We start from the raw sequence: 22,499 nt of genomic DNA, 5'->3' as shown, positions 1-22,499 counted from the left end.
GTATATGTATTACAAGAATCTTCTACTTTGTGGCTTTCCTTTTCACTTTGGTAATGTTATCTTTCTGTGAGAAGTTCTTAATGTAGTCATATTTATGGACTTTTTTTATAATTAGTGCTTTTTAATTCTATTAAAGAAATCTTTGCCTAGCTCAAGCAAGATTGTGAAGAGATTCTCCTATGCTTTCTTCCAAAAGCTTTATCGTAGGCTGGGAGCAGTGGCTCACACCTGTAATCCCTGCACTTAGGGAGGCCGGGCGGGTGGATCACTTGAGGTCAAGAGTTCAAGACGAGCCTGGGCAACATGGTGAAACCCCGTTTACACTAAAAATACAAAAACTAGCCAGGCATAGTGGCGCATGCCTGTAATTCCAGCTACTCAGGAAGCTGAGGGAGGAGAATCACTTGAATGCGGGAGGCGGAGGCTGCAGTGAGCCAAGATCATACCACCACACTCCAGCCTGGGCAACAGAGTGAGACTCCATCTCAAAAAAAAAAAAAAAAAGGCCGGTCGCGGTGGCTCATGCCTGTAATCCCAGCACTTTGGGAGGCTGAGTCGGGCGGATCACAAGGTCAGGAGATCGAGACCATCCTGGCTAACACAGTGAAACCCCGTCTCTACTAAAAAGACAAAAAATTAGCCAGGCGTGGTGGCAGGCACCTATAGTCCCAGCTATTCTGGAGGCTGAGGCAGGAGAATGGCATGAACCCGGGAGTCAGAGCTTGCAGTGAGCCAAGATCGAGCCACTGCCCTGCAGCCTGGGCAACAGAGCAAGACTCAAAAAAAAAAAAAAAAAGCTGTATTGTTTGATCTTTTCCATTTGGTTGTTTATATCAACTAGAGTTGGTTTGTATATGGTATGAGATGGGGGGGGTCAAGATTTATTTTTTTACATGTGACTATGCAGTTGATCCAGCAACACTTATTGAAAAGACCACTCTTCCCCCTACTACTCTACAGGATCATCTTTGTCATAAATCTAAGAACTATATATGTGTGCGTCTGTTTCTGGACTTGATAATCTCTTCAATCTGTTTTTCTGTCCTGCATCATATACCTTCATGTCTTGATTATTACAGCCTTATAGTAGATCTTCCTACCTGGTAGTATAAGTCCAAAGGGCTTTTCAAGTTACTTTTAATTAATGGGGACTTACCAGTAATTATTAGATCTTGGGCTGGACACTGTGGTTCACACCTGTAATCCCAGCACTTTGGGAGGCTGAGGTGGGCAAATCACTTGAGCTCAGGAGTTTGAGACTAGCCAGGGCAACACAGTAAAATCCTGTCTCTACCAGAAATACAAAAAATTAACCAGACATGGTGATGTGCACCCATGGCCCCAGCTACTCGGGAGGCTGAGGTGGAAGGATCACTTGAGCCTGGGAGGAGGATGTTGCAATGACTGGAGATTGCACCACTGCACTCTAGCCTGAGTGACAGAGCCAGACCCTGTCTCACAAAAAAAAAAAAAAAGAAAAGAAATTATTAGATCTGAGTTACGGTTTTTTCATTTTGTTTTGTTTAGATGGAGTCTTGCTCTGTCTCCTATGCTGGAGTGCAGTGGTGTGATCTCGTCTCACTGCAACCTCCACCTCCCGGGTTCAAGCGATTCTCCTGCCTCAGCCTCCTGAGTAGCTGAGATTACAAGCGTATACCACCACACCCTGCTAATTTTTGTATTTTTAGTAGAGACAGGGTTTCACCATGTTGGTCAGGCTGGTTTCAAACTCTTAACCTCATGATCTGCCTGCCTTGGCCTCCCAAAGTGCTGGGATTACAGGTGTGAGCCACCGCGCCCATTTTTTTTTTTTTGAAACAGATTTTCACTCTTGTCACCCAGGCTAGAGTACAGTGGCATGATTTCCGCTCACTGCAACCTCTACCTCCCAGGTTCAAGTGATTCTCCTGCCTCAGCCCCTCAAGTAGCTGGGATTACAGGAGCTTGCCACCACGCCCAGCTAATTTTTGTATTTTTAGTAGAGACAAGGTTTCACCACGTTGGCCAGGCTGGTCTGGAATTCCTGACCTCAGGTGATCCACTTGCCTCGGCCTCCCAAAATGCTGGGTTTACAGGTGTGAGCCACTGCACCTGGCTGATCTAAGTTATGTTTATAAGGGCAGAAAACATAATTAATCCTAAATTTAAGATGTGTAGTCACCAGCGTTTATCTTAATAATGATCTTTGGAGTTTCTGTGTAGTATAGCCAACATTTTATACAGGTAATCACAGATATATATTATTTTTATCATATGAATAAAGTTTTAGGTTATTTTAATAACTAAATTTAGTATCTGTATTTCAAATGCCTGGTTTTAGATATAACAGTATTGGATATCGTTTAGATTTCTTTTTATCCTTTGGTTTTATGTATATTTTAATTTTCCCACAGAATTAAATATTTTGACTCTTTTATGAGTATTAATATGTATTGCCTTAATAATAGCCTCATTCTTTCTGTGTGTGTGTATATATATGTATACACGCATATATATATACATATATATACGCATATGTATATACATAAATATGTGTATAGGTCCAAAAGGTAAGAAATTTGGTTCCTTAATCTCTCTTTCTAAAAGTTACTTTAAGCAAAATTCCTTCAAATATTTTAGCAGTGTCTACACTGTCACATGGAAATGAGAAGAATAAAAATTCTGCTTCTTGTTTAGAAAATGGAGAGTTGTGATTATGTGTTTCTAAAAAATATCATATAATGTCTCAAAATGAAAGATAATAGAAATTGAAAGTAATAAAATGAAACTTCATTTGGAAGAGTAATCACCTTGTATGCATGAATTCTAAATCCATCTCTCTTTTTATTCCATTCAAATAATATCTACAGTGGAAATTAAATTTTCAATCCCAGCAGGAACTCTTTATCTTAAATAATTTCTCATTTTTAATTTTTTTTAAAAATCACTTCCAGACATCTCTCAAAAGGAGACACACAAATGGCCAACAAGTATATGAAAAAATACGCAACATCACTCATCAGGGAAATGAAAATTAAAACCACAATGAAATATCATCTCACCCCAGATAGAATGACTATTGTCAAAAAGACAAAAAATAACAAATGCTGACAAGGATGTGGAGAAAGGAGAATTCTTATACAGTCTTGGTGGGAATGTAAATTAGGATAGCCATTATAGAAAACAGTATAGAGGTTCCTCAAAAACTAAGCATAGAACTATTGCAAGATCTAGTAATTCATCTCCTGGGTATGTATCCAAAGGAAAGGAAATCACTGTATCCAAGAAATAGCTGCATTCTCATGTTTATCTTGGCACTATTCACAATAGCCAAGATATGGAATCAACCTAAGAATCCATCGACAGATGATTAAAAAAATGTGGTGTGTATATATATATATACACACACACATACACACACACATGCACACACACAATGGAATATTATTCAGCCACAAAAAGAAGGAAATCTTGTCATTTGTGACAACATACATGAACCTGGAAGACATTATGTTAAGTGAAATAAGCCAGGCACAGAAAGACAAATATTGCATGTTCTCACTCATGTGGAACCTAAAAAAGTTCAACTTACAGAAACAGAGCACAGATAATGGTTACCAGAGGCCAGGAAGGGTCAGAGGGGGATAGCTAGAGGTTGGTTAATGGGTCCAAAATTACAATTAGCTAGGAGGAATAAGTTCTAGTGTTCTATAGCACTGTAGGGTAACTATAATTAACAATTTATTGTATATTTTCAAATAGCTGGAAGAGCAAATTTTGAATATTCCTAACACAAAGAAATGATCAATAAGGTCATAGATATGCTAATTACCCTGATTTGATCATCACACATATACATGCATTGAACTATCACGGTACCCCTTAAATATGTATATTTAGTATGTATCAATTAAAAATAAAAGGAAAACATTTACTTCCTTTATCCTTGCCGGTGAATTCAAGGTTCTTTATTACAAGCATAATTTCATCATTTGAAATAATTCCTTGTTTTTAAAATCTTTAAAAAATATTTTGGAAACTATTTTTCTTTCCAAATATTTTCTACTCTATTTTTTGTATTATCTCAGGTGCCTGAATTTGTATAAATCATAATTTTTTATTCGCATCATTCATCATTGGTCTACCATAGCCTTTAACTGTGAGTTAGAAAAATACTCAGGTTATTCATTATTCTATACTTGCTTTCTGTTGATTATTAACATTTGTCAAAACCCTCTTTCTAATGTGGATATTAGTCTCCTGGCTTCAGTGTTGGCCTTTGACAAACATATATATCTTCATTCATACAAATTTATGATAAAGATGGTCCCGAGAAAACCCAGGACTTCAGGTCATCACTTTTTATGGTACTTAGTTTTTTAATAGGATCCATATTTTTTAACTTCCTCTCTGGCATATATGTAAGAAAAAATAGGGATGTACTTCTAAACGAATGATACAGTTAAAAAAACAAAAAGCTCTAAGAAGCTGTTCTTTAGATGTATTTTAAACTTCTGCCTTTGGTTTATTTAGAATTGTCATTGTCTAAAACTATCTTACGGTTTGTGTTCTAAGACATGTTAATGTGACTCAACAAACATTGAATCGCTGTTATGCTAGATGCCAGGGATAGAACAATGGGCAAGACAGATGTGGTTCCTATCCAGTGGAACTTAGAGTGCTGTGTAAAAGACAGGCAATTAAATATACAGCTACAGTTCTTGCAATGCCAGCATAGGAGGCAGAGATTGCTGAGGCACATAAGCAGAGCTACAGATCCAAACTTGATGAGTTAGGGACAGGTTCTTGGAAGAAAACACTTTTGTGTTACAGTTTCCCTAATTTGAAGTCATCATTTATATAATATACACAATGTGCTTGAAATATTTAGAAGTGTTTCTGGAACTTCAGTGTGAAATATTTTAATGTCCTTTAAATTATTTGGATTCAAAATATCTCTGTGATTGTCACACTATTATAAACTATGCTATTCATAATAATTTATTTTAAAATCTTTACCTAAATTTGTATTTTGGTCCAAAATTGAGATAAAGACTTTATTTCAAGGAATTGCTTTTTGGCCAGGTGCCGTGGCTCATGCCTGTAATCCCAACACTTGGTGGGAGGCTGAGGCAGGTGGATCAACTGAGGTCAGAAGTTAGAGACCAGCCTGATCAACATGGAGAAACCTCATCTCTACTAAAAATACAAAATTAGCCGGGCATGGTGGCACATGCCTGTAGTCCCAGCTACTCAGGAGGCTGAGGCAGGAAAATCGCTGGAACCCGGGAGGCGGAGGTTGCAGTGAGCCGATATTGCGCCATTGCACTCCAGCCTGGGCAACAAGAGCAAAACTCTGTCTCAAAAAAAAAAAAAAAAGAGATAAATTGCTTTTTACTGATATATTTAATATGACCAGAGTAGATAAGGCGTTTCAGGGGCCTAAAGTACAGGAAATAAACCACGATCTCAATGCAGTTCCTTTTTAAAGATCTGGCAACATCAACAAACTAAGGCTGTTATAGTACTCAGTATCTAATGTGGAAAGCAAAGTCAGGGATTTTATAATCTATAAGACAAAATTATAATAAAAACAGTATATAGCATATAAATATACTTGGGGTGCATTTGACGTAATTAAAGTGTTAACAGTTAATGAATACAGAAGAATTCAGTTGTAAAATATCTTTTGATGCCAAAGATTATCTAATAAGGTGAATTGGGTAAAGAAATAGAACAGTGGATATTTGACAGGTTTTCTGGTAATTTACTACTCTTCGAATAACCCTGCTTTGTTTCAAGAATTTGCATCTGCCTGAATTCTAAATCCCTAAGACAGAATCTAGAAAATTTAAGTTCCTGAGTTTCCTTTGTAGCTCAGGCACAGGCGTTTGATTGGGTGAAGGACACTCACTTGTATTCAGCACAGAATCTGTTTTGCTGGCAGGAGTAGCATCAGTGGTTTCAGGATCAGGTTCCTCATGGAGAAGAGAAGTAGCATTGGTATGGTGGCAAGAGCAGACATAGTAAGGTTGAGCTTCTGGCAACATCCGAAGTGTAGCATCTTGTGTTCCATGAGGGTAAAAATGGCGGTATTTTTTTCTGGCACCCCACTAGAGAGCAGCAGTTTTTATCATTAGCCTATTTCTGTGGTATGGCTTTGGTCATTGTTCCTGGAAGCTTAGTCTCAAGCCTGCCTGTTTCTGGACAATTTGAAACAAGCTGTTTAATGGCTTTCCAGCTTCTAAGCAGCCAGAGGCTGCTTCTGTGACTAGTAACCAACAGTTAAAGCTTTTATAGTCCACTTCCTGGTGATATGAGTTAGGCAAAATAAAATTGGCCGGGTGTGGTGGCTCACGCCTGTTATCACAGCACTTTGGGAAGCTGAGGTGGGCAGATCACCTGAGGTCAGGAGTTTGAGACCATCCCCCTGGCCAACATGGTGAAACCCCATCTCTACTGAAAAAATATAAAAATTAGCTGGGCATGGTGGTGGGTGCCTGTAATCCCCGCTACTCAGGAGGCTGAGGCAGGAGAATTGCTTGAACCTGGGAGGCGGAGGTTGCAGTGAGCCGAGATCACAGCCACTGCCCTCCAGCCTGGGCGACAGACAGGGCAAGGTTCCGTCTCAAAAAATAATAATAGTAAATAAGTAAAATTGAAACAGAGGATGAATGCAGATTAAGCTAGCCCACAATGCAGAGACAGAAAGAAGTATTACTTTGCTAAAAGGCACGCTTCTGTCTATAGCCTAGAGTCTAATTGATCAAGAGTCCCATAATTTAGAGCCTTGAAGAGTTAAAAATGCTAATTGTTCTTATCCACTAAAACTAAAGCCAATACAAGCAGGGAAATTCTGAGCTGTAACATGAAATAAGATCGATGCCTCAAGACTTTCTCATTCTTGCAGACAAAGATTAGATACATGATTCATTTACTGACTGGAGCTTACTATTCTTCATTGCTTTAAGAAGTGGCCACTAAGGTAAGGGTTAGGGAGATGGGCAGAACGTAGAGGCTGCTACCAAAGGATGACAGTCTTCATGCTTATTTTTCTGTGGCTACTTGTGCACGGAAATGACTGGAAACCAATTTGAAGCTTATAAAGTTTTTGAGTGAATTTTATTGCCAAGAAACTCCAGGCCTGGCTAGCTCTTTTCACCTCTTAAGGCCACCCCTGGGCCCCTAAACTCCTATCACCAGGAAGTGGACTATGAAAGCTTTTAAAGCCCCAAAGAAGGGCATCTTCCCCAATATCTCCACCTTAGAACAATGAGGCTCAGTGGGACCTAATGGAAACACTAGCACTGTAACCAAACATCCTTGGTTTCAGTCTGGATGAGACCTGAGGGGACAGATAGTGCGTGGATGTATGCTACAGATGGAAAGAAGGATGTATATGCATTTTGCATAGCCGAAGGGGTGGTGCTTGTTGCCTCTCCAGTATCTATTCTCCTGTTCTTTTTTTTTTTTTTTTTTTTTGAGATAGAGTGTCCTTCTGTCGCTCAGGCTGGAGTGCAGTGGCATGATCTCGGCTCACTACAACCTCAGCCTCCCGGGTTCACGATTCTCATGCCTCACACCTCCTGAATAGCTGGGGCTACAGCTCAAGCAATCCAACCGCCTTGGCCTCCTAAAGTACTAGGAGTATAGGTGTGAGCCACCGTGCTTGGCTTCTCCTGTTCTTTTTTACTAACTGAAAAATTGTGTTGAGGGTGCAATGTACCAAGCAAAAAAAAAGTTATTTTCCAGACCATGTGACACCTTTCTGATCTATATAAACCCCGTCTATTGGGTGTTACTTCCAAGGAAGTCATTGTTTTCGTGTTTGAAAGGAATAGGCTGAGCTGGCACTCTCCTTCTGCCCTTTTCTCTTCTCTCTTCTTCCCATCTGGAGTGCAGATGTGATATGACAGCAGCAGTGAAGACAAAACCACTCATGGAAGGTAGCAGAACAGGAAGAGAGAAAGAGCCTAGGTCCTTAGTATCACTAAGGACAAGCACTAGCCCAGAACTGCCTTAATCTGTATTTCTTTTTTTTTTTCCGAGATGGAGTCTAACTCTGTCGCCCAGGCTGAATGAAGTACAGTGGCACGATCTCGGCTCACTGCAACCTCTGCCTTTGGGTTCAAGCGATTCTCCTGCCTCATCCTCCCTAGTAGCTGGTGCCTGCCACCACACTCAGCTAATTTTTGTATTTTTAGTAGAGACGGGGTTTCACTGTGTTGGCCAGGCTGGTCTCGAACTCCTGACCTTGTGATCCACCCACTTCGGCCTCCCAAAGTGCTGTGATTACAAGCATGAGCCACCATGCCTGTCCTTTAATCTGTATTTCTTGATAATGTGAGAAAAATTAAATCTCTTACTTATTTAAACCAGCTTGTTGGACTTTGGTTATTCAGCGCTGAACATACTCTAAAATGATAAGGGTATATTTAACCATTTATTTTTCCATTGTCCCATAAAAGTCTTGTTCCACTTTTGTAACTCATGACATTATACTGTAATTTGTTGTTTGTCTAGCTGTCTTTTCCATTAGATTGTGAGCTCCTTGAAGCTGAAGAGACTATTATATATATTCACCTTCATATGTTAATTTCTTGATGTAATGTCTAGCATGAAATAGGCACATATAGGTTTGATAAGTGAAACAAGTTATTGCCATTGTTAACAAGTTAAAACATACGCTACAATTTGTTCTCTGGTGAACTCTCCATAGGTTTGGTAAAAACAAGTGAGATATAAACAATGGTTGAATAATACTTATTTAACTGGTTTTCATTTCAGTAAGCCAAATTTATCATCTGGCTGATAAGGGCACTATTTTTAGTCTGACCAGTTCTTTTTTAATTAAGTGAAATATTCAGTTTGCCTTTTGGGTTAAATTTGTTTTAGTGTTGCCTTCTGTCTTTTTTTTTGAGAGAGAGAGCCTGTTTCCCAGGCTGGAGTGCAGTAGCATAATTATTGCTCACTGTAACCTCAAACTCCTGGGCTCAAGCAATCCTCCTGCCTCAGCCTCTTGAGTAGCTAGGAATACAGGTGTGCACCACCATGCCTAGCTAATTTTTAAACCATTTTTTGTAGAGACAGAGTCTCGCTATGTTTCCCAAGCTGGTCTCAAAGTCCTGGCATCAAGCAATCTTCCCACCTCAGCTTCCCAAAGTGCCAGCATTACAGGCATGAGCCACTGCACCTGGCCAGTGTGTGTGTGTGTGTGTGTGTGTGTGTGTGTGTGTGTGTGTGTGTGTAAATATATATATATATATTTTTAAAACCTTTTTGTTTTTAAATAATTCAGATTTATAAAAAAAGTGCACAAGTTGAAGGGTATGAGAATTTCCTTTACCCAGATTCTACAAATGCTAACATTTTACCATATTTGCCTTAGTGTGTTTCCCTTATTTTTTTTTCCTGAACTTTCTGAGAGTAAGTTGCAGACATAATGCCTGTTTACCCCAAAATGAACATTTTTAGAATTATGACAGCCCATTTGGGTCTAGATGTTCTGGAGAAATACTTTAGAGCATATTTATTTAAGATACTGCAATGTGTATTTCCTAAATGTACAAGGACATTCTCTAATGTAACTGCAATATAATGACCAAAACCAGGGTATTAACATTGATGCAATGCTATCATTTAAATCTTTCCATTTGTCCTAATAATGTATTTTACGGCAAAAGGAAAAAAAATTCCCTGTGGACCAGTATCCTATTGGGGATCACACATTGCATGTAGTCATCATGTCTCTTTAGTTATCGTTAATCTAGAGCAGTCCTTCGTCTTTCTTCGTCTTTCATGTCCATGATGTTTTAAAAAGTATAGGCAGGTTATTTTATAGAAGGTCGTGCAAGCATTTTTTGATTGATAGCTCATCTAGGTTCAGCTCTTCTGGAGAAAGGAAGAAGAAATCATGTATCTCCTCAAAAATTTGGAACTTTTTTTTTTTTTTTTTGAGGTGGACTCTCACTGTGTCCCCCAGGCTGGAGTGCAGTGGCACCATCTCGGCTCACTGCAACCTCCGCCTCCCATGTTCAAGCGATTCTTGTGCCTCAGCCTCCCGAGTAGCTGGGATTACAGGCATGCACCACCACACCTAGCTGATTTTTTTTTTTTTTTTTTGGATTTTTAGTAGAGATGGGGTTTCACCATGTTAGTCAGCCTAGTTTCCATCTCCAGACCTCAAATGATCATCCCGCCTTAGCCTCCCAAAATTCTGGGATTACAGCCGTGAGTCACCACGCCCAGCCAAAAATTTGTATTTGAAGAGCTTTATCTTGACTCCAGCAAGATGTCTTACCTAGGACTCAACAGGTTTTTGTTGTTGTTTTATGATATTTCTCAATGTGGGCACTATTGGCATTTTTGACAAGACAGTTCTTCACTATGCCAGACTGTCCCACACATTACAGAAGGTTTAGCATCCCTGGCTCCTGCCCACTAAATTCCAGTAGCATTCTCCAGTTGATATGACCACACAAAACACCCTCTTTTAAGAACGATTGTTATTTAAAATTTAGAATCTTTAAATTAGGAGACCAGTCTTGCTTTTCATATGGTAGATAGTGTAAGCAAAATTTCCAATTGTTTTCATTACCAGTAATTGGTAATTAAATGGCCAATAGTAGAAGTTTTAGCTGAATTCTCTTCAGTTATTTAATTTGCTATATTTAATGATAAAGGGTTAAGTGGATCATATATGTTTTTATATAATCTGAAATGAGAATGCTATTCTAATTAGAGTCAAGGATGCCACCTTAGATATCAACTGAAATAAAGTATCCCTGAAAGATTTATCTTAAAACTAGATATTTTACTATTTTAAATTTTAGGGGGAAATGAGTGTCCTTGCATTTAATTCTAATTTTAGTGATGTTAATTATTCTCTCTTTTTTTTTTTTCTTTCAGAACTGGTCCCTAGGAAAGACCTTCTTGTAGAAAATGTGCCATATTGTGATGCACCAATTCAGAAGCAATGAGTTTTCTAGAATACAACAAGTCTTTGTACTTTTTAACTTTAAAATCTACAACTCTGGCAAAAGTCCTGGAAATGCAGACATTTTCCCTGAACTGGCATATTGAAAATGAATGAATTACAGAATAGCTTCATATTTAAATTTCATGTTAAAAGGTCATTACTGAGAACTAAAGAACATAATTAAGTATTTCTAAAGGAAATTAGAAAAGAAAACATTTCATTTTCATTGAAAATCAAATTTCATAAAGCAAAATAAATGCTTAGGGAGATACATTCACTCTTTGACCTTGATGAGTATTTGGTCTTACCATAGCTATTTGAGAATGTGGTGCTTTTACAAATTGGCGAGTTTTCCTGCCATGTGAAATGCAATTACTACATTTAAATTATTAGATTAAAATGGTATTTAGTCCTGAAATATATTAAATTGGTCAAAAAAATCACAGTGTATGCCAGCTGTCTACAGAAAGTGGCCTTTGTTTTCTAAAGCACTGGGATTATTTCTGTAGCTAATATATAATTGTACAGTTTCTTTTTAGAGATAGGGAGTATCTCTGTGTTCTTATGAAGACATTTTTTATCAGTTTTCTGAAAATAGATGAATAAAATATTATAGTCACCTAGGGTCACTATGGAATAAAGAAATCCTAGTTTAAAGAGGAAATAGTGGCCCTTGATCAAACTATTTAATATGGCCTTAGTAGAATTAGCTGTATTTAGACAAAGTTAGACTTTACTGCGAAATGTAATGGGTGGCTACATTCTCTTCGTTTTAATTAATCAAACTTAAATGGCTTCTCTTCTTCCACATGTCCTGTCCTTGACAAGATGGGCAGTATCACAAAAGGTCCTGGCATTCTACCATCTAACACTAGGAACTGTAAAATCCTGTTTAATATTCTTCTTGTTTCTCTTTTATCTGTGTATCTTTGCCATTCTATTTTCTCAGTGTTTTCTCCCATCCACTGATAAATTCTCTCATTTGATGATGATACAGGGTTTTTAATTTTTGCAAGATTCTCAATGAAAGCATTGTTATGTATCTAGAAATTATAACTAGAGAAAAATGAAAGTTGTTTCAAATTTGAAATTTGCCCTTTTAAGAGAATGCTGAATGTCATCACAGTATATAATCACTATATAAATGTGCTGACTTATTTATTTTAGTGTCTATATGACATATTTTGAGGAAAGTTGGCTGACGTTATTTAAATTTAATATATATTCTATATTTTAGTGTTATTGAATATTTTATCACTGAGCATTTTTTCTTTAACCTGAATTCCTTGGTTCCATTTTTCATTCATATTGATTTAAATAACTCCAGATTTCTTTCTTATAGTCATTATTAGTAGCAGATGAGATTAATAATTCACATGGTTATTAAAGATAGTGGCTTAGAGATTTTAAGATATATTGATATAGGCCCGGGCGCTGTGGCTCACACCTGTAATCCCAGCACTTTAGGAGGCCGAGGTGGGCGGATCACAAGGTCAGGAGTTCAAGACCAGCCTGGCCAATATGGTGAAACCCCGTCTCTACTAAAAACACAAAAATTAGCCAGGTGTGGTGGCGGGCACCTGTAGTCCCAGCTACTCGGGAGGCTGAGGCAGGCAAATCGCTTGAACCTGGGAGGCGGAGGTTGCAGTGAACCGAGGTTGTGCCACTGCACTCCAGCCTGGCAGACAGAATGAGACTCTGTCTCAAAAAAAAAAGATATATATTGATATAGATAGGTAGATATGATATTGTACTTTCATGCCATAAGACTACACAATAAAGTTCCTGAAAGTTTCTGGCTGGGTGCAGTGGCTCATGCCTGTAATCCTAGCACTTTGGGAGGCCGAGGCAGGCAGATCACCTGAGGTCAAGAGTTCTAGACCAGCCTGACCAACATGGCGAAACCCCATCTCTACTAAAAAAAATACAAAATTAGCCAGGCTTGGTGGCATATGCCTGTAATCCCAGCTACTTGGGAGACTGAGGCAGGAGAATCACTTGAACCTGGGAGACGGAGGTTTCAGTGAGCTGAGATTGCACCATTGCACTCCAGCCTGGGCAACAAGAGTGAAACTCCGTCTCAAAAATAAATAAATAAAGTTCCTGTGAAGTACATAAACATGTCAACAACAGGCTTGACTGTCACAAAATTCTGAAAGATGTGGCACTCTGTTCTTATATAGCATATGCTAATTTATTTATTTTTTGAGATTGAGTTTTGCTGTGTCACCCAGGTTGGAGTGCAGTGGCACGATTATGGCCCACTAAAGCCTTGACCCCTGGGGCTCAGCAATTCTCCCAACTAAGCCTCCCAAATAGCTGAGACTAGAGGTATGTGCCACCACACCTAGGTATTTTTTTTAATTTTTAGTAAGGACAGGGTCTCACTATGTTGGCCAGGCTGGTCTCAAATTCCTGAGCTCAGGTGATCCTCCCACCTCAGCCTCCCAAAGTGCTGGGATTACAGGTGTAAGCCACTGCACCCTGCCTATTCTTATAATCATATATTTATATTTCAAATGGATTTTAACTGGTTATTTAATAGTTTAATTAGATAAAGTAATTCATGGCTGGGCGTGGTGGCTCACACCTGTAATCCCAGCACTTTGGCAGGCTGAGGCAGGTGGATCACCTAAGGTCGGGAGTTCAAGACCAGCCCGACCAACATGGAGAAACCCCATCTCTATTAAAAATGCAAAATTAGCAGGACGTGGTGGTGCGCACCTATAATCCCAGCGAGTCAGGAGGCTGAGGCAGGAGAATTACTTGAGCCAGGGAAGCGGAGGTTGCGGTGAGCTAAGATAGCACCACTGCACTCCAGCCTGAGAGAACAAGACTCCATCTCAAAAAAAGAAAAAAGAAAACTTTTTTACACATGGGTATCTCACCATGTTGCCCAGGCTGGAGTGCAGTAGCTATTCATAGGCACAGTCATAGCACACTACAGCCTAGAATTTCTGACCTCAAGCGATCATCCTGCCTCAGCCTCCCAAGTAGCTAGGACTACAGGTGCATACCACCATAACCAGCTTTAATTAAATGTTTTTTTTGTTTGTTTTTTTTTTAAGTTTTCTGTATTCACACAAGGGGTTGCCCAAATATAATTTTGCTTTGACTATTGAGATCTAGTGAAAGTGGGGTATATGAATTCTAATTGCAAATATCCAGGCTCAGAGGCCCAGCAGGACTTTCTAACACAGTCTTTTAGTGGAAGTTAGAAATGGTATATAGCAGGAGAGTCAGATTTGAGAAGCATATGTAGATTCGAAGCTGGGGGAATATGGCAGGTAGTTTGTACAACATCTAATTCAGAACATTAAAATTAAGATTTTAGTCAAACTGTGTTTAAGTTCTTATTTTCCTGTAGATGCATCTCACAGCATCAGTACAATACCAAAAAAGCACGTGAGAATAAGAATATGTGGAATTTCTATACCTATTGACAAAGCACATAATTTAACTGTAAACACAAAGCGATAGGTCAAGAAAGAAATGAAGATTCCAGTTTTGAAGGTGAGTGTTCTGAAGCCAAAGTGGATACATGCAAAATTAACAGTTTTACTGCATATCAGTTGTCACCAGTCAGAAATGGAAAACAGATCCTATTTATAATTGCAAACAAAACTGTAAAATAGACTTTTAAAATAAGCTATAACACTTAAAAAGGAGAGATATACTATGTTCCTAGATAGGACAATTGAAAATTCTGGAGATGACAGTTTTTCAAAAATTTATTGAGGCCAGGTGCGGTGACTCACGCCTGTAATCCCAGCACTTTGGGAGGCCGAGGTGGGCGGATCACCTGAGGTTGGGAGTTCGAGACCAGCCTGACCAACATGGAGAAACCCCGTCTCTACTAAAAATACAAAATTAGCCAGGTGTGGTGCTGCATTCCTGTAATCCCAGCTACTCGGGAGGCTGAGGCACGAGAATCGCTTGAACCCGGGAGGCAGAGGTTGCAGAGAGCCGAGATCGCACCATTGCACTCCAGCCTGGGCAACAAGAGTGAAACTCCGTCTGAAAAAAAGAAAAAACATTTATCGAAATCCTAACAAATTGACAAATATATCCGCATAAAAATATAAAACTTCTGTATTCTGTGAAAGCTACTATAAATAAAGTTTAGAGAGTTATTTGCCACCTATGTCATGATTGAAATAGTTAATTGATCCTGTGAATCAATTAGCAAAACATAACTGAATGGAAAGATGGGCAAATGATACAAATAAGAAATTCACAAAAGACGAAATACTAAGTCTCTCTAGTGATGAGAGAAATGTAAATTGAAATGAAACATGTTTGTTCATCAAGTTGTCACAAGTTAAAGAAACTGTCATATCCAATATTTGTAAAGGTTGTAAGACTGTAAGGAAATAGGCACTGTCATATCATTTTTAAAGGAATATAAATTAGAGGGCCTTTTGTTTCTTTGGGTTTTGTTTTTTTTGTTTTTTTTGTTTTTTTTTTTTAGAGACAAGTTCTCTCCATGTTGTCTAGGCTGAACTGGAACTTCTGGACTCAAGCAACATCATTAATAGCTGAGAGTAGAAACTCCCAACATCATTAATAGCTGAGAGTAGAGACTCCCAACATCATTAATAGCTGAGAGTAGAGACTCGAGCCACCACACCTGACCATAGGGCCTTTTTGAAAGGAAAATTGACATCATCAAAATTTTAAATATATTCAGTCTATTTCTCAAAAACTCACAAGAATACTAATAAATGTGTACTCAGATATATGTACAGAATTGCTGTAACATTATAATTTTAAACAATTTAAAACAGACTAAGTTTCCAAAGTTAGGGTACAATGAAAGAAAAGGTGGCTTATTTATACTCTGGAATATTTTCCAAGAGTTGAAAAGGATGAGGATACACATGCACACACACACATACACACACACACATGCAGATTGGGTATCCCTAATCCAGAAATTCAAATGCTCCAAAGTCCAAAACTTTCTGACTCACCAACATGACTGATGCTCATAGGAAATGGCCACTGGAAGATTTCAGATTTTCAGATTTGGAATGCTCAACCAGTAAGTATATAACGCAAATAAGCCAAAATACAAAAAAAAAAAAAAAATGAAATCTGAAACACTTCTGATCCCAAGCATTTCAGAAAAGGGATATTCATTTTGTGTGTGTGTGTGTGTGTGTGTGTGTGTGTGTGCGCGCGCGCACGCGTAAGCAGGTGTTGCTTAAATTCACATATATAAGAAAATGATTTTTGTGTACATATTTGCATATATATGTACAAATGGGTAGAAACGATATATGATAAATGTTAGTAGTTAATTGGGGAGGAAAATAGATTTAGGGAAGGAAGCAGTAAATGAGAACTTTTATTCTCTTTACTCCTGCACGTTTAAATATTGTTTACAGTGAGTGTATCAACATGTAAGTGTTAAAAGACGATAAGCTACTAGTGATTTTTAATATAAAATTAATTATAAAATATTTTAAATATTAGCAAATAATATAGCACACTCATGAACCTAATTCCCACGTTTGATAGTTGTTACATTTTGCCATATTTGTTTAAAGGTCTAAGTCATAAAGTCTTATAAAGCTAAACCCCACCCTTCTCTTTCTCCTCTCTCTCCAGGAATAATTACTGTTTTATAGTTTGTGGATATCATTCCCATACTTGTGTTTATACTTTTACCAAGTGTTTATGTATTCAAAAAACAGTTGTTTTGTGATTTTAAAATGTAAATGAATGGTGTTATGCTCCATGTATTCTGCAACTTTTCATCATACATTAGGTCGTGGCGATTTAGCCATAATTTGGCATGAATTTAGGTCTTTTATGTTTTATTCCATTGTAAGAATAAACAAGTTTGTTTATTCATGTCTCTGTTGATGAGTGATAGTATTGTCTCCAGTTTTTTTATGTTGCAAACCAATTTGCAAAAAACTCCAGCACATAGATTTTTACACCCATGAAAAAGTTTACCTGGACATACACCAAGGAGCAGAACTGTTGAGTTCTAGGGTATGTGCATATTCAGCTTTTCCAGAAATTCCTAAATTGCTCTTTAAAATAGTTGTGCCAGTTTACATTCCAATCGACAGTGTGTGAAAGGTCCCATTTCCCCACATCCTCACTGTTATGTATGATTTTTCTCATTGTCAAACTAGTGGATATAAAATGGTATATTGTTTTAATTTGCATTTCTTAATTACTGGGGAGGCAGATCGTCTTGTCGTGTGTTTATTGGCCATTATGGTTTCCCATTATGAATGTGTGTCTATATCTTTTGTCCTCTTTTCTCTATTGGGTTGTCTGGGTTTTTCTAACCAATCCTTTATATATTCTGGATACTAGTCCTTTGTTAATTATCTTTTTCCAATATGTGGCTTGTCTTTTAGTTTATGATAAACTTGACTGGGCTAAGGGATGCCCATATAGCTGGTAAATGTTATTTCTGGGGTGTCTGTGAGGGTGTTTCTAGAAGAGATTAGCATTTCACTTGGTAGTCTCAGTAAAGAATGTCACTCTCACCAATGTGGGTGGGCATTATCCAATTTTTTGAAGTCCAGACTAGAATCAAACGGATGAAGAAGGGCAAATTTGCTCTCTCTGCTTGAACTAAGACATCTATCTGCTGATATCACTGCTCCTGGTTCTCAGGCTTTCAGGCTAAGACCAGGACTTACACTGTCAGCTCCCAGTTCTCAGGCCTTTGGACTCAAGCTAAATTACACCACCAGTTTTCCTGGTTCTTCAGCTTGCACATGGAAGATTGTTAAACTTCTTAGCTTCTGTAACTGTGTGAGCCAATAGCTTTAATGGATTTCCTCTCAGTCAATACATAGGTATAAATATACATATATCGTATTGATTCTCTTTCTCTGGAGACCTTGACTAATACCTATGTTGAAAACAGAGTAGGTTTGTGAAGACAGAGGAGTTCTGGACATGTCTTGATTGAGATGTTTATTAGATATCGAAGTGGAGATGTTAAAAGGACATTGGATATAATATCTGGAGTTCAGTACGTGATCTGAGCTGGAGATATAAATTTCAGATTTATTAGCATAGATAAAATACTTAAAATCATGACATTGGGTGATATCAACAAATCTGTTGTAGATAAGAAGAAAGGTCAAAACTTAATTCCTGGGGTGCTCTGGTGTTAACAGATTAAGGGAACAAGGAGCAACAAACACAAGAGACAGAAAAGGTAAGGTAAGGATGAATGAAAGGTAGGATTAAAACGAGGAGAATGTAGAGCGAAAGTTGGCAAACTATAGCTCACAGAGGCCAAATCTGACTTGCTGCCTTTTGTTTACATACTGTCTATGGCTGTTTTCACACTGTAGTCAGTACAGGCAGAGTTGAGTAATTGCAAAAGAGATTATAAGGTCCTCAAAGTTTAGAGTTGCTATCTGGCCCTTTACAGAAAAAGTTGGCTAATCTCTGGTATAGAGTCCTGGAAACCAAGTTTCATTGAAGAGGAAATGATACCCTTTGCCAAATGCTACTGAGAGGCCAAGTAAGATTTAGATTAAAACTTGCCTGTTGGATTTAGCAACATGGAGGTAACTGATGACTTTGGCAAGACAGTTTCAGTGAAACAACTGGAGAAATACTGAAGGCTCATGTTGATTCTCCCCCAAATTGATGTCTACATTGACTGTAATTGCAATTAAAATTCCACTAAGATTTAAGGAACTAGTAAAACTCAAAAATGTATGAGGAATAATAAAGGTCCATAAATAGCTAAATCAGTCATAACAAAGATTAAAATTAGGTCTCCATATCCAAAAAACTTTGATCCATACCTCATACCACACCCAAAAATTAAATAAAAATCAATATTTAGAACTAAATGTAAAACCTATGTGAACCCCCAAAATTTGAGACAGGTCTCAGTTAATTTAAAAAGTTTATTTTGCCAAGGTTGAGTATGCGTGCTCATGACACAACCTCAGGAAGTCCTGAGGCTCTGTGCCCAAGGTAGTCAGGACAAAACTTGGTTTTATACATTTTAGGGAGACATGAGACATCAATTCCTGAGAGACAAAGGCAGCATTCTTTTGAGTTTCTGATTAGCCTTTCCAAAAGAGGCAATCAGATAAACATTTATCTCAGTTAGCAGAGGGATGACTTTGAATAGGATGGGAGGCAGGTTTGCCCTAAGCAGTTCCCAGCTTGAATTTTCCCTTTAGCTTAGTGATTTTGGGGGCCCAAAATATTTTCCTTTCACACCTAAAACTGCAAAACTACTTGAAGTAAACAAGAGAAAAATCTTTGTGACCTTTTTTAGGAAAATATTTTTTAGATACAACGCTAAAAGCATAATATATTTTTAAAAAAATAGCTGAACTTCATAAAAATCTTTTGCTCTTTAAAAGTAACTGTTAAGAGAATGAAAACACAAGCCACAGACTTGGAGAAAATATTTATAAATTGTGTATCTGATAACTTCTACCCGCAATATATAAAGAACTTTCAATAATAAGAAAACAACCCAATTTTAAAAATAGATAAATATTTGAGCAGACACTTCCTCCAAAAAGATACTTAAGTGGAAAATAAGCATATGAAAAGTTGTTCAACATCATTCGTCATTGGAAATTAAAAATTACAATGAAATACTACTATATACCTATTAGAATGGCCAATATTAGAATGGCTGACCATACCAAATGTCGGCAAGTCTTATGCCTCAGCCTCCTTAGTAGCTGGGATTACAGGCATGTGTCACCACACCTGGCTAATTTTTGTATTTTTAGTAGAGATGGGTTTCACCATATTGTCCAGACTCATCTCAAACTCCTGACCTCAAGTGATCCATCTACCTCGGCCTCCCAAAGTGCTCAGATTACAGGCATGAGCCACCACGCCTGGCCTGGAAGTTTCATAAATTGGTGATGGGAATGTAAAATAGCAGAACAACTTTGGAAAACTGTTCACCTTCTTCCCTTTTTTTTTTTCTTCTGAGACAGAGTCTTGCTTTGTCACCCCGGCTGGAGAGCAGTGGCACAATCTCAGCTCACTGCAACCTCCACCTCCCGGGATTAAGCAATTCTCCTGCCTCAGCCTCCTGAGTAGCTGGGATTACAGGCGCATGCCACCACGCCAGGCCAATTTTTATTTTTATTTTTATTTTTATTTTTTGTATTTTTAGTAGAGACAGAGTTTCACCATGTTGGCCAGGCTGATCTCGAACTTCTGACCTCGTGATCTGCCCGCCTTGGCCTCCTAAAGTGCTGGGATTACAGGCGTAAGTCACCGTGCCTGGCTGTTCAGTTTCTTAAAAAGTTAAACACATACCTCACATATAATCCAAATTTTCTACTCCTAGTATTTACCTAAGAAAAATGAAATGATTTTATTTACAAAGATTTATAGTAGCTTTATTTGAAATGGCCAGAAACTGGAAACAATCCAAATACCATCAACAGATGAAGGGATAAATTGTGATATATCCATACAAATCCAAACCATGGAATACTTCTGAGGAATAAAAAGAAACGGCAATAGCTACATGCAATGTCATGGATGAATCTCAAGATACTTATCCTGAGTGAAAGAAACCAGACCAAAGAAAAAGGTGTATATTGTATGACTCCCATTTATATGAAATTTTAGAAACTACAAACTAATTCATAGTGTTACTGGCAGGTGCCCTGGATTCTTGCAGTCCCCCAGTATAGAAATCAAGAGAGGGCTGGGTGCGGTGGCTCATGCTTGTAATCCCAGCACTTTGGGAGGCCGAGGCGGGCGGATCACAAGGTCAGGAGATCGAGACCACGGTGAAACCCCGTCTCTACTAAAAATACAAAAAAAAAAAAAATAGCCGGGCGTGGTGGCGGGCGCCTGTAGTCCCAGCTACTCGGAGAGGCTGAGGCAGGAGAATGGCGTGAACCCGGGAGGCGGAGCTTGCAGTGAGCCGAGATTGTGCCACTGCACTCCAGCCTGGGCTACAGAGCGAGACTCTGTCTCAAAAAAAAAAAAAAAAAAGAAATCAAGAGAGAACGCCAAACATAGCAGCAAAGGAAACTTTATTCAGCTTGTGCACAAGGAGCCAGCACCATGAAAGCAAAAGGAATGGGCTACCTCCTGAGGGTAGCGTGTGGATTAGTTTTAATGAGTGTCTCTATAGGGAAGGGTTGGGTCAGGGCATGTATGGGAGGGTTTTTTCTAGCACTTGCACAGTGGCTCTACATGCTTCTTCATACATCCTATGTAGCATTAGCATTTTAAATCTTCATGCTCTGGGTGTGATTGTGAGCACTGAAATGAAGAAGGGGTAACTGTAGACTGGAGATGAAGTCTAACTGCACATGCAGAGCCCTGGGGAAGTCCCTAGCTCCCTGAGGGAGGAAGTTGCTTTTAATAGTTTCTTAGGCATTTTGTTACTAATTGGCTGAGAGGTAAGCTAGCACTTAAGGGGCTTTTGTTCTTTTCCTCCAGACCACATTAAAATGGAACCAACCCGCCTACCAGTCTCAATAGTGACAGAAAGCAGAACAGTGGTTTCCAAGAGATGGGGGCAGGGGGACAGGTGGGCGAGAGGAATTAAAAATGAGCATAAGGAAATTTGGGGAGGATGATATAGTTTGGATATTTGCTACCCTCAAATCTCATGTTGAAATGTAATCCCATTGTTGGAGGTGGGGACTGGTAGAAGGTGTTTGGATCACAGGCATGGATCCCTCATGCATGGCTTAGCACCATCACCTTGGTGATGAGTGTGTTCTCGCTCTGGTAGTTCATGAGAGACCTCATTGTTTAAAACAGCTTGGCACGTCTCGCCATCTCTGTTGCTCCTGCTCTTGCCCTGTGATAAGCCGGCTCCCTCTTCATCTTCTTTCATGAGGCCTCATCAGAAGTGGAGCAGATGCTGGTGTCATGCTTGTACAGCCTGCAGAGTGGTGAGCCAATTAAACCTCTTTTCTTTATGAATTACCCAGCCTCAGGTATTCCCTTATGGCAACACAAACAGACTGATACAGATGTGCTGGAGGCAATTTATTTTAACATATTTGTCAATCTACTTAAATTTAGTTCCACCTTGCTTTTAACCACTTCCATTAACTTTTCACTTTACACTAAATGCTTACTAGCACTTTGGGAGGCCGAGGCGGGCGGATCACGAGGTCAGGAGATCGAGACCACAGTGAAACCCCGTCTCTACTAAAAAATACAAAAAATTAGCCGGGCGTGGTGGCGAGCGCCTGTAGTCCCAGCTACTCGGAGAGGCTGAGGCAGGAGAATGGCGTGAACACGGGAGGCGGAGCTTGCAGTGAGCCGAGATCGCGCCACTGCACTCCAGCCTGGGCGACAGAGCAAGACTCCGTCTCAAATAAAAAAAAAAAAAAATACAATTACATATTCAACATTTTCTTTGTTCACCACTGCTTCTTGAATCCTTCTTCCTTTTTGAATTCAATTTCCTCCTTCTTGAAGTACATTCTTATTCTTTTTCTTTTTTTTGAGACGGAGTCTTGTTCTGTCGCCCAGGCTGGAGTGCAGTGGCGCTATCTCGGCTCCCTGCAAGCTCCGCCTCCCGGGTTCACGC

The 22,499-nt window shown here is 38.8% G+C and overlaps 1 protein-coding gene across 6 annotated transcripts in view; it reads left to right on the top strand.

Moving 5' to 3' along the window:
* The window catches only part of LYRM7 (LYR motif containing 7), a 41,792-nt gene extending 24,964 nt beyond the window's left edge, over positions 1-16,828 (top strand). For 2 of the 6 annotated variants that reach the window (XM_032156520.2, XM_058440527.1), the window contains exon 5: positions 10,888-16,828. In XM_032156520.2, the coding sequence (XP_032012411.1) occupies positions 10,888-10,958 (71 nt within the window). In that variant the 3' untranslated portion in view covers positions 10,959-16,828. Of the gene's footprint in view, positions 1-8,028; positions 8,254-10,111; positions 10,326-10,887 lie in introns of those variants that run through there. The other 4 variants (XM_058440526.1, XM_058440525.1, XM_058440529.1 and 1 more) reach the window with 3 other exon arrangements.
* The last annotated feature ends 5,671 nt before the right edge of the window (positions 16,829-22,499 follow it).

This window comes from Hylobates moloch, unplaced genomic scaffold, assembly GCF_009828535.3.
Source record: "Hylobates moloch isolate HMO894 unplaced genomic scaffold, HMol_V3 SCAFFOLD_6, whole genome shotgun sequence".
NCBI classification, from domain to species: domain Eukaryota; kingdom Metazoa; phylum Chordata; class Mammalia; order Primates; family Hylobatidae; genus Hylobates; species Hylobates moloch.
This window is presented reverse-complemented; position numbering and strand designations above follow the sequence as displayed.